This window comes from Calcarisporiella thermophila (genome assembly GCF_041956535.1).
Source record: "Calcarisporiella thermophila strain CBS 279.70 unplaced genomic scaffold VTP21scaffold_35, whole genome shotgun sequence".
Classification (NCBI taxonomy): domain Eukaryota; kingdom Fungi; phylum Calcarisporiellomycota; class Calcarisporiellomycetes; order Calcarisporiellales; family Calcarisporiellaceae; genus Calcarisporiella; species Calcarisporiella thermophila.
The window spans coordinates 191808-203726 of NW_027192225.1; the positions used below are offsets into that span (position 1 = coordinate 191808).

Sequence of the window (11919 nt, forward strand, 5' to 3'; positions counted from 1 at the left end):
CGGCCGGTGGTCACAGCCGAGCAAAATTTGACGAATTACTTCAGGCCAAATACCTAATTTCCAAGCCAAAAGGGTAAAGTCACGTGACTTTTCTATATGGTGACCTACCAATTTTCTTATACCTACCGGTCAATTTTTACCGCAATTCTATAATTTTTTATATTGTACCCTACAATTTTGGCATAGGTTTCTAAGCATTTTCCTTAAAAAGACATTTTGTAGGGAGATGTCATACAGCCCCACATCATTATGCTTCCTCCTCCATGCTTCACCACTGGTTGTATATGGCGCTCTTGCAGTGGTTCATCACGCCTCTTCCAGTACCACTCTCGCCTTTCGTCACCAAAAATGCGGATTTGGCATTCATCTGAAAAGATGACGTGACTCCAATCTTCAATGGTCCAATCCTTGTATTTTCTTGCGAACTGCAATCTCCTGAGGCGGTGCTTTTTTGTAAGTAGAGGACTTTTTCTTCGAACTCTTGCAACAAAATAATTGCGATGGAGTGTCCTACGAACGGTGTTCTCGGAAATACTCTGCTTCGCCGTCTCGTTCCAAAGTTCTTGCGCCTTGACTGCGTTCTTGCATTCTCCTGTCGCCATTCTTCGGCACAATCTGTTTTCATCACGGCGGGATAACTTGCGCGGGCGACCCATATTTTCTCTTGACGAATTTGTTGGATCATTTTCTTCATCCTGACGTATATTTGATACGGTAGTTCTGCTGGTTCCTTCATGAGCAGCAATTTCACGTGTGGAATAACCTTCTTCGAGTAGGACCGATATACGAGCGCGTTTAACAGGAGTAGTGCGAGGCATAATGCTTATATTATAAGATAATAAAAAGCGAGGCTAACAGAATATATGGGATAATTTTCGGGCGATGGATGCTTTTTGTTGTTGAATTACAAGAGTATTAATCCACACTGGACTAAACGAGCAAATATGTCCCAAAAAAATTTCGGTTTAAAACGCATTTACCCTTGAAAAGTTACAAACATAGCACTCCTTGATGTGCATGGAATGAGAGCTGATGTTATAAGGTTTTGCAAAATATATAATATTTATTTGAAGTTTATCCTTATAGGAAGTATGATTCGTAATATGAAAAAAGGGGGGTGTCAAGAAACTTTTGAGAGGCACTTTAAGAGAGCGTGGGGGTCAAAAGAAGAAATGGAGTCAAGGAAATAAAATTCACATTAGAACCCAAGGGGGTTTGGTTGAAGCTGGGAATACCACCCCGCTCCCTTGGCAGTCTACTGTGGATTTCTTGCCTTGCGCGTTCCTTCATATATATTAAGGGGAAAATTCCTGGCCAGGATAGAGGTTCGGGAGCAACGGTTGATTTCCTCAGAGGAAATAGGTTAATTTTAATTACTTGTGGGCCAAAACCTTTCCCTCTCTGAGGTTCCTCCTACTTCGAACGCTGTTTCAGACCTCTCTATCCTGCTAATTAAGGGGTTCAAGAGTGGAAGGAAAAGGCCACCAACATAAGCAGGTGGGTTTTAGGGTAGGTTAGCAACTCTATACAACACTACTAGGGGAAGGGAAAATTTTGCATTTGGTTTCCAAAAAGGAGCGGCAAGAAAAGGAGTATTCATTGCATCAAAAATGAGGTCATTTGGGTGTATATTGGTAGAGTTATTAGCTTTCAAAAGAAGGGCATAATATTAAAGATATACTACTTAAATATTTCGACCAATCAAATTCCATAATCCAAATTTCTTTATATATTTATTGTCTGAATCATTCTGGAAACTCCCATATCCATAATAGAACGTATCCTCTTACACAGGGTCTGTTTCCTTACATTGACACATTGACTCCAGTTACATAGGGGCTGTGTTGGCCGAGCTAAAATTATTCAGCTGTTTAGCCCCACACATCTTCATTGTATCGACCTGCTTCTACCAAATGATTCATATATTCAACTGCTTCTGATCTAGACATCCCTGATACTTGCTCTTTCAGTGCAATAAATGCTCTTCGCACGTCCTTTGCCATGCTGTCCGCAGAGCCACAGACATAGACTGAAGCATTGCGATTCTCCAGCAAATCAATAATGAGTTCGGCTTCCCGAAGCAAGCAATGTTGGACATATCGAATCGACTGTCCCGTGCGAGAATAGGTGACAAATAGCTTAGCCAGAGTCCCATCTTCAACAAAAGAATTTATCTCATTTTTATAAATGAAATCATGCTCTGGATTACGGCAACCGAAAAATAGATAAGCGTCCGATTTTCCTCCCTTTTCTATGCTTTTTAATCCTTTGGCACGTCGCTCTTGAAGAAAGCCTCGGAAAGGACTCAGTCCAGTCCCAGCGCATATGAAAATTTGAGGCACAATCTCATCATTGGGTAAATGGAAGTTTGACTTGCATTGTTTAATCTGAGCATGGATTTTTGTTCCAGGCTCTAGGCACTGTAGGTACCTACTGGCAAGTCCGTAGTAGACTTTTTCACCATCAACACCCCCGCGATCTTGAACTACTCCAACCGTCTGAGGAAAACAAATCATATGAATAAGTAATGCGTGCTCTTAGAAATTATACGCATGATTGCTTACAATTGAAGGGTTGTGGGGATGCACGGAGGGACCACTGCTAATAGAGTATTTTCTCGGCATTACAGCATTCATTGAGCTTAGAAACTCTTTAAAGCTAAATTCTTTTACCCCAAAAGATCTTAAAATATTTACGGTAGTGCGATGTGAGGATACAAAATCTTTAAGCCAAACTGATTCTTTGCCGGACTGAAGGGCTGTTTTCAACTGCTCTGCTAGTTCGGGACAGATCTTTTCCAAGTTCTTTGCTATTACCGCCAGAGAATAGCGGGTAGGGGGTCCAGTAAGATCTGCGTAATAAGTGAGCGCATTGCGAATAGTACATGGTCCTTTGATTGTGGCCGCAATAGATCTTGGAGACAAGTTGACAATATTGAGATCTTTAATTTCGAAAACGGAGTCCAGAACAAATCCAAGGTTACTCGCAACCTCTTCTACCAAATTAACGTCATTGATTGGATATATCTGTAGGACGAAAAAAAAAAAACCGTTCAATATTCAGTGTTTTGGTCTCTCGAAGAATGTTCAATGTCGCATATCAGCTCCCAACTTAAGCTGGAAGCTCAGCAAGTTAGATAAGGATATATCAAGTTAGTAATCCTACCTCAAGATGATCGCCAGCATTGTATAAGGGTAGTTTATGCTCCGTGATGGGGAATTCGAATTCAATATGTCTTGTGCTTCGGCCGCTCTTTTCGGAATATTGGAGTTCAATATTGGACTTGATTGTCACTTGAGATCCTTGTTGGTTCTTGTTTTCCTTGGCCTCGACTATTTTGTACTTTTGATGCAGTGGCCAAAATTGCAAAATGAAATCGTCGCACGGGTTTGCCATGAGATCGTGACTGATAATTATATCTGCATTTTTTCCTGAAGGATCTTGCCCATAACGCTCCATCAAGGCGATCCAAAATTGCGCCGACCATTCGCTGAAATCTCCATCTATGTCCTCATTTGCATCACCCACTCCGGCTGGCAACAATCTTTCACCACCAAGAAACTCAAAACCTTGGTCGATCTTTTTGGGGAATGCTATCGTAAAACTACTTAATTAATTCACATGCAATTATACATATTCTGATCTTCTCACATGAACGTACCTTGGAAAGTTGAGTCCCATTGTCGGTTACCGCAACCAAATACTGCATAGAGGATACCATCAAGCACGGGATTATCGTTCGTATTATTTTCGATTTTGGAAGATAACCACTCATCGAATTGTGTAGCATTATCGGGTGGATTGCCATTGTACGTTGCGGTGGTGATAACCACAATTTCAGTTAGCTTGACATCACGCACATTCTTTGGTTGGCTTTCATTTTGGCCGAGTTGCACAGCTGTCCCTCCTTTTACGACCTTCCAATTATCGAGTTCATCAACGATAATTTCCCTGAACCCAAGGTTTTTCGCTTGGCTCGCAAGCTTACAGGCATACTCCTCAGAAGTATTTGTTTGGGTTCCATACAAGAAGGTGATACTCGGCAATGGAAATTTCGCTGGCTCCACCGACATACTCGCACACTGTTCTTTGAACTCTGTCTCCTTTTTATTGCTTGAATCTGTGCCATTGGGGTAGGATGATTGGTGGAGTTCGACAGGAAACACTTTGACGAAAAAGTCGACTGGACTGTGGCCCGTGGTTATTTGGTAAGTGATCTTCTTGGAAGGGTCATCCATTGCGAAACGAAACTTTGAAAGCATCATTATCAACGCAAGCTTGCCCTCTTGGAGCGCAAAATATCTGTGTAAATATACAATGCAATTAATCCGTAAAGCCTATTCACTTCAAGATATCCACCATACCGGCCAAGGCATCCTCGAGGGCCGTCACTGAATGGTATCCATGCCTGATGATGTCTTTTTTTATTTGCCTCAGGATCGGCGAAACGAGAAGGATCAAAAATTTCGGGTTTTTCCCAAACATTCGGATCTTTATGGGTAGCTTGTATATTCACCCTGATCAATTGCCCGGCTTTGATTTGGTACTCATTAGCCCGTGCCTTGATGGTACAATCTTTTTTGCATACTTTCGTGACTGAAATGAACGGCGGGTGGTAGCGGAGAGATTCCTGAATGACCATATCGAGGTAAGTGCACATTTTAACTTGTTCAGGGGTAGGAATCTCGTCAGGCTTAATGCCTGCATTTGCTAACTCGATGCTTATTCTTTGAGAGATATCAGGATGGCGGCATAACTCTAGGATGGTCCAGCTAAGAAAACCGCTAGTAGTTTCGTAACCTATCATGTCCGAAATCCCATATTAGTGGGCACTTAAAAACAATTGGGCATAAAATCTAAGTATAATACCTCCATCAATCAGAGCAACCATGTTGTCTCTAATATGTTTTTCGTTAAGATGCTCTCCTTCTTTGGTGGAGGTTTTCAGCATATAATCCAATATGTCTTTCTCGTTATCCTCTGTGCGAGGATTGGCTCTGCGCTCCCTGAGAAAATCCTCAATTGTATTTCTTACAACGGCAAGTTCATGTTTAAACCGAATATTGGCGTCGGTTTGCAACCATTTCATCCAGCTGACGGATTGGTTACGCTTTCTCGCCATTGCTTGGACATAGTGAAATGCATGGAGAAATGGGTGTGCTATATTTTTCGGGCCTTTAAGCAAGTTGAACTTGTGGCTAAATCCAATTCGACCAATAGCTTCCATTGTAAGGGCCATCATATAACGCTTGATGTCGAGTTCCTCTCCAGATTTCTGAAAGGTGTCTAAAATTTGGATGAGTTCTTGTACGCACTCCCCCATTTGAAAGCGGTAGGCCTTAATGGCTTTTGCAGAGAACGCTGGAACCAAGATCTTGTGTGGCAGAATCCAATCGTGATCGTTTGTTGCTGTTGTGACTACACTTCGACCATGGAAAAGAGCGACATCTTGCGTAAAGCCAACCATTTCCTTTGTGAAATATTCGTCATCTTTGCAAACATCCTTAATAGCCTCAGGATCACATATGTCGATGTATTCGTAGCCGCCAAAGCTGACCCGCATTACTGGGCCATATTTGTCATGAAGCCGGCGAAAATTTGCGATGAAATCTGGAAGAAGATCTGGAGCATTTCCTACCAATAGACTTCACATAGATAAGCCTAATTATCCTTTACAGAATTTTTTTCCTATCGGTGGAATGATATACCGGGGCTTGGGACCAGGAATTTTGTCGCTCTCGAAATACGTCATATTTGAATAAGTATATTTGTGTAAACTAATTAAAAATACAAATCTTCAAATAGCTTTTATATATACAGTCGTACCGGATCTTTACTGCAAAATAAAAAGATTATAAGATATGAATAACCGTGTAGCTTTTATCCGATATAAAGAATGGTTTATTTCCAGGGCTAAATATTCTGTAAGCCCGCAATTGATTTTCGTAAAACCGAAAAATAAAAACTAGGGTCGCGTTATATAGCAATTGAATTTCAACCTGGTAGTCCTATCATCATTGATTTGGTCTGACATCCCAAACAAGCAAATTTTTGCAAATCAATAATCCAGCCGTGAGGCAAAATGTTGTGCAAGTTTAATCTACCAAGTTGTGTAGATGATTTGGTTCCAGAGTGGGCGAATAGAAATGGGAGTTTCCAAGCTTGATCAGACATACCGCATTTAGATTTTGAAGAATTAGTGTTTCAGAACTCTCTGCAACTGTATTAATACTTCCTTAAAAATGCAATATATATTCAAGAATATTTATTCTCGAAACCATTTTTACGCTTCTTTGCTCCACATCTTTGAATTCGTTAAAAATCATATACTAAATCTTACATCTTTTTATTCTAATTATAACTCGCTTTTATATTCATCATGTCGGCTCTCTCCACATCTATTCCTCGTTTTATTTCCCAGATTAAATCTCGTTTCTTACTGTCTTCTTCGCAGAAGAATGGTCAGATGAGTTTGGAGGACTTTTCCTCTTCCTCTAGCTATAAAGAACAGCTAGATGAAGTAGCAAGATTCTTTTTTGATACACGAGATGGAATGATTTTGTTTCATCATTTACTAGAGCACACGGATAACCCTTACTACCATACCCTTCGTCAACTTGCACTTCTGCAAGCCGGTGAAAAACCTGAAGCGAGAAAAAAACTGTTTTCTGTAGTCTCTGAGAAGTTTCCCCGGGAATTTCTAAGACAATTGGGCTTTAGATTTGATAACAACAAACCGCGAACTGCTCGGGAAGTTGGGTCGAAATCTGTATCGTCCACCTCACAAGGTAATGACTAGTTTGTATACTTTTTTTTCATATCATTTACCTCTCCTATTTTATTTGCCTACAGACGATACAAAGCTGAAGGGGTGCAGCCAAACAAACAAACAGACTTGACTCCCACTTTAGTGACAAAGCGAGCAGTTAAACGCAAGAAAGGTAATAATTCTTTAGAAATTTTGAGTTTTACACTCTTTGACTTAATGTGAATTCTCGGTTTTATAGTGCCCAAAATTGTTTTGGATTTTCTTGTAGAATCCTCTCGGATTGCAGCAAATAGAACGCTCAAAAGTAAGAGAGAGGAAGAGATAGAAGAAGAAGTTGACGAGGGGTATGATAGTGAGAGGTATATCCAGGTTCTGTATTTAGATGATTCGAAATCGAACATATTTAAAAGATTTAAGACATTTGATGGAGGACTACCAGGCGTAACCTAAGTCTGAAATAGTTTAGATAATCTTTGTGTTACGACGACTGATATCATGTATATACAAGCATGCACCATACATGTATAAGCATGCATCTCACCATCACTATTACGCCTTATCTCTTTTATCTCCTATTCTATTCTATCATGTATATATAGGATGTGATCTACCTCTTTTGAGTTCCTTGGTGTGTGTTAGTTGTGTTTTCCTTTCTGCCCTGCAAAAAGTCTTTTTAAGGAAATTGCTTAGAAACCCAGCCATACTGCGTGTATCAAAATTATTTCATACTAGCATTATCTTCAAAATATATAAAATGATTTATTGATAGAACAACATATTGTACCTGTAATAAACACAAGTAGGGTTCGACATATACTAATGTTTATTACACTAAAATAAGTTCGTAAAAAGACGTAAAGTCGATTCGTAAATATTCAGTTAAAGATTCGGTAAAGACATGGTAAAGTTCTACAAGTGATTTTATACATAAATTAAAAATATCCAATATTGATTATCGATAAATTAAACATATATTAGTTACTGTACTTGTTACAGCACCTCGAAAAAAAAGGATAGATGGAGAAAGCTTGAGTGTAGAACCTAATTGCAACTTGATTCTTCAGATATTGCTAATATCCAATAGGAGTAGAGCTATTTATTTGAAGTGGAATTGTTCCATCTCTTTTCCTCTCTGCAAAGACAATTGCCATGCCAACATGATGATGGAAGTTTATATGGCAATGTGCAAGCCAAAGCCCAGGATTAAATGCAACAAAACGATAAGCACGCCAGCCATCCGGCGTATTTGGGGACGGCCACTTACTATAAATATCAAAATTTTTCAAATATGGATAGATGACAGTTGTATCACGTAAAATGGGATTTTTGGTGTTGAGCATTCTCGAGCATTTGCTTTGACTGTATGCGCCAGGCCCGCCGCCTAGGTCCCAGAAGGAATGGCCATGCTGGTGCCATGGATGGGCTTTCAAGATAGATGAAGTTTGGGGATAATGCATTGATGAGTATAACTTATCATTATATTTAGTTATACTAATTAACACTACTTACGTAAAACATACCCGCTGTCGGAGAAAGCATGATTTTGTACAATGACCTGTATAACTTCGCCTTGTTGAATTGGGTACGTGTTTGTTGATGGATCATAGCTGTCTTTTAAAGTACTGACATTGATTGCTGTCTTGCACATGATTGTGCTGTTGTAGATCATTGGTAGGCTAGGCCTTTCGAATGCCATGTCATTGATTTTCCATTGGCCCACGGGGTATTCCGCGGTGGATGTGTTGTTATTCGAAATTCTTAGAATAATTTCACGAGTATACGGTGGAGGAGGGCGGTAAAATTGGTTGATTTTTGGGCGTAACTGATCAACTATCCAGCCGTTGATAAAGTTAACTTTAGGAATTAGGGATTGTACAGTGTTGTTGAGCTCAGCTAAATTTTTTGGCAAGACTGGAGGTGGAGCGCCTTTATAGTGGAGCCAGACTGCGGAGCTGAACGGTACGAGTGTATCTATATTGTGTGTGGCTGTGCCAACAAGATAACTCCTTGGGCTTTTATCTGTACGTAGTAAAAATGAATATCGTTGACCTGAATGGAGCTCGATTTGAGATACTGTGAGAGGCTCAAGCATACGACCATCTGCTTCCACTAGGATCATGTCATGATCTTCAACCTTCAGGGCTTGATAAGTCTGGCTGGCTGCATTGATCAAGCGCACTCGGTAGGTCTTTCCTGGCATAACCTCGATAAAATTTGGGGGTCCGATGCCGTTTGTGCAATTTAAAGATCTGCCGTTGATGAGCAAACCAACCGGGTTTAGATTTTTATACCGTATCGTATAATTGTACACTACATTGGTGTCAAATGAGCTAATATCTTCAGGATAGTAATCAGACAGGACAATTATTTTTTCTTCATCATATTGAAGCTCGTTGTCAGGCTTGCGACCATTCCAGCCCTGTTCATGGATAATGAGGGCGCCATGTACACCTAACTAATTTTGTGGCGATTGTGAGCAAATATTCTTATTTCAAGTTATTACATCAATTCGAGATTGATTACTAGTACCTACGATATGCATCTGAGTATGAGCATGATATAAATATGTACCAGGCGGATCTCTGACAATGAACTGGTACCGATATGTCTCGTTATAGCCAATTGGATATTGCGTAATGCCTGCAAGCCCATCGGAAGATAGCGTTCCAAATTGATGTAAACCATGCCAGTGTATAGTCACTTTGTCTATAGGATCAGGCATTTCGTTTCGAACGTTCACAACTAAAGTGTCATTGAAATTCACATGGATAGGAGGTCCGGGCGAAATACCATTAACTGTAACCAGCGTTAAATTCCTACAATCTGAATTAAGCACCGTTCGGGCTATAGTAAAATGGTGTTCTACCATCTTAGCCCTAACACGTATTGGAAGAGAAATTACTATAAAGAGTAACACAGTAAGGAATTGAATAGCCATTGTGAAATCGAATAAAAAAAAAGTTCAAATGAACAAAAATATTGCATAAAGAAGTTCAAAGTGAATTTTTATCTTTTCTTTGGGAAAACTTGTCTTAAATCGATTGATAATCATAGCTATCAAATTAATAAACCCACGTCAATCCTTTGAAATTAATCAAATGGAACATTAGTTTACGACTATGTAGATGTCTTTCATATTTGTTTGAGTCAAATCAATTATCTAAACCTTGCGCCATATACCCCTGCTTTACTTATGAAATTTCTGCGAATGTCGTAAATTGTAACACGACCAAGCCTCTATCTCCCTTTACAATTAATACCTCTTTCCTTTTATATATGTACTGATCACATGCTCATGAAAACGATTTTTTAAGGTTTTTTCCCAGAGATTCATCTTTATTTAATTCTCGGTGTGTTTTCTATTATTTCCTCACCGTTCTCTTGAATTCATTATTCATTCTCTTGAATTGGATTCATTATTAATTAAGGATTCGAATCATTAACAGTCTCAGAACTGTTACATTGGTGTTTTCGTCCGGGTTAAAACAACTACACAGGTTTCCCAACAACATTTATCCAACTAGGATAAACCAACGGTCAAACTCTTCAGGGTATACACTAAGCGGGAAATAGCTACTCCCCAAACAAAGTATACTATAATGCGTCCAGCTTCCTCTGCATCGGGCCGCGCCCGTGAAGCTCAACCTACTACTCGCATGCTGCGCGGCGACGCTGCTAGCGCCGCCGAGTCTTCTGATAGTCGTCCTGCCGACTCAACTTTGCCTCCCGAGGCAACTCCAGTCTCTTCTCAAGAAGAAACTGCCATCCAACTGCTTCTCAAGCAGCAATCTGAAGTGTTGAAACAACAGTCCATGATGATGGAAAACATGATGACCATGTTCGGGAAATTCCTGGAGAAATCCCAAACTCCAATCCACGCAGCCTCCCCCGAATATGCCAGTCCGCTTCCCATTGAAAGTAATCACAGTAATGAACCCTCAGTCATCCAACCGGATAGCTCGATCAATAGCGACTCTACTGACAAGCCCCGACGTCTCCAAATGTCAGGATTTAATTTTTACTTAATTTTTACATACATCTAATTATTACCTGTTTGTTTGTTTGCAAATGATAAATCCTGTTTATTGTTTTTCTTGTTATTCTTTAAATAGTTCAGCTATTTGTTTTCTGATCCTCACTCCTATTTTTCTCTTTATATTTTTTACTATTATTATTATAGTAAACTATAGGAGTCCGAAAGTCGAAAACTACTTTCGTTACAAAGTGGTAGCGACGATAAGCATTTTTTTTTTCTCCTAATTTCTGACTGTCTCCTTGACAAGTGGCACCAGCTACCATGCCGCCGAAAACACGTCAGCCTGCCATACAAGAACAAGCTGAAGAAGCTTCGCAAGATGAAACTTCGGTTGAAAATTTTTCGCCACAAGTGTTGGCAAAATTTTTTGAACTGTTGCAAGGGAGAACGAATCGAAGCGTGTCGCCCGATTCGATGGGTTCATCGTCCAAGATCACCATGAAAATGCCTGGTGAATTTTCGGGAGACAAATCTAAATCAGCCTCAGCTTGGCTGAAAGGCGTCAAGTATTATTTGACAGTCAATGAAATCCCGAAAGAACGCTGGACAATGACTGTGGGATCATTATTAACTGAGGACGCTATGGATTGGCTTATGCAAACATGCGAACTCAAACCACAGTACATGAACGTGAGCCAGGATACGTTCGAGGAGTTTTCAGCAGAGTTCTTAGCGAGATTCGAGTCTAAAGAAAGACAACTTGACCTGCTACACTGGCCTTAAAAATTGAGCCCACGAAGGTATATTTTTGACTATTAGTTCTTATAATTTGCTCTACCTTAAAAATATCAATTGGCGATACACAGTGACGATAGCTCTACCCTTGCACTAAAAAAATTACTACATGGGTTCTAATATAAATCCCTTATACAAGGGTTATGAATCTGAATTATGCACCCATCATTCTCACAATTTTTGCGCCGAACCGCTATAAAAATTTTATTGTTCATTTTCACAAAAAATTAACAATCTTTAGCTAAATCAATTGTTATTGTAGGGTTAGGCTTTATGGCAGTTTATTGAGGACGATGTATATGTTGTGGGGGATGTAGACAAGGAACAATCACAGCAATTGAGCTGAAAAAGGGATAAAGGGGCAATTTCAATGAGGTTT

The 11919-nt window shown here is 39.8% G+C and overlaps 6 protein-coding genes across 6 annotated transcripts; 3 read left to right on the forward strand and 3 right to left on the reverse strand.

Moving 5' to 3' along the window:
* Positions 1-203: 203 nt before the first annotated feature.
* VTP21DRAFT_8033 (uncharacterized protein) lies at positions 204-818 on the reverse strand (the record flags this gene model as incomplete). Its single annotated transcript, XM_069398841.1, has 1 exon — positions 204-818. The coding sequence occupies one exon, from the start codon at positions 816-818 to the stop codon at positions 204-206; it is 615 nt and encodes a 204-aa protein (XP_069246049.1).
* Positions 819-1871: 1053 nt separating this feature from the next.
* On the reverse strand, positions 1872-5752 carry VTP21DRAFT_8034 (uncharacterized protein; the record flags this gene model as incomplete). Its single annotated transcript, XM_069398842.1, has 7 exons — positions 1872-2498; positions 2565-3026; positions 3166-3593; positions 3662-4302; positions 4365-4800; positions 4870-5645; positions 5709-5752. The coding sequence occupies 7 exons, from the start codon at positions 5750-5752 to the stop codon at positions 1872-1874; spliced, it is 3414 nt and encodes a 1137-aa protein (XP_069246050.1).
* A 627-nt stretch (positions 5753-6379) lies between these two features.
* Positions 6380-6899, forward strand: VTP21DRAFT_8035 (uncharacterized protein; the record flags this gene model as incomplete). Its single annotated transcript, XM_069398843.1, has 2 exons — positions 6380-6788; positions 6853-6899. 2 exons carry the CDS (start codon positions 6380-6382, stop codon positions 6897-6899), a joined length of 456 nt encoding a protein of 151 aa, XP_069246051.1.
* A 940-nt stretch (positions 6900-7839) lies between these two features.
* On the reverse strand, positions 7840-9638 carry VTP21DRAFT_8036 (uncharacterized protein; the record flags this gene model as incomplete). Its single annotated transcript, XM_069398844.1, has 4 exons — positions 7840-8028; positions 8071-8192; positions 8279-9220; positions 9299-9638. 4 exons carry the CDS (start codon positions 9636-9638, stop codon positions 7840-7842), a joined length of 1593 nt encoding a protein of 530 aa, XP_069246052.1.
* A 730-nt stretch (positions 9639-10368) lies between these two features.
* VTP21DRAFT_8037 (uncharacterized protein) lies at positions 10369-10812 on the forward strand (the record flags this gene model as incomplete). Its single annotated transcript, XM_069398845.1, has 1 exon — positions 10369-10812. One exon carries the CDS (start codon positions 10369-10371, stop codon positions 10810-10812), a length of 444 nt encoding a protein of 147 aa, XP_069246053.1.
* Positions 10813-11066: 254 nt separating this feature from the next.
* Positions 11067-11528, forward strand: VTP21DRAFT_8038 (uncharacterized protein; the record flags this gene model as incomplete). Its single annotated transcript, XM_069398846.1, has 1 exon — positions 11067-11528. The coding sequence occupies one exon, from the start codon at positions 11067-11069 to the stop codon at positions 11526-11528; it is 462 nt and encodes a 153-aa protein (XP_069246054.1).
* Between the last annotated feature and the right edge of the window lie 391 nt (positions 11529-11919).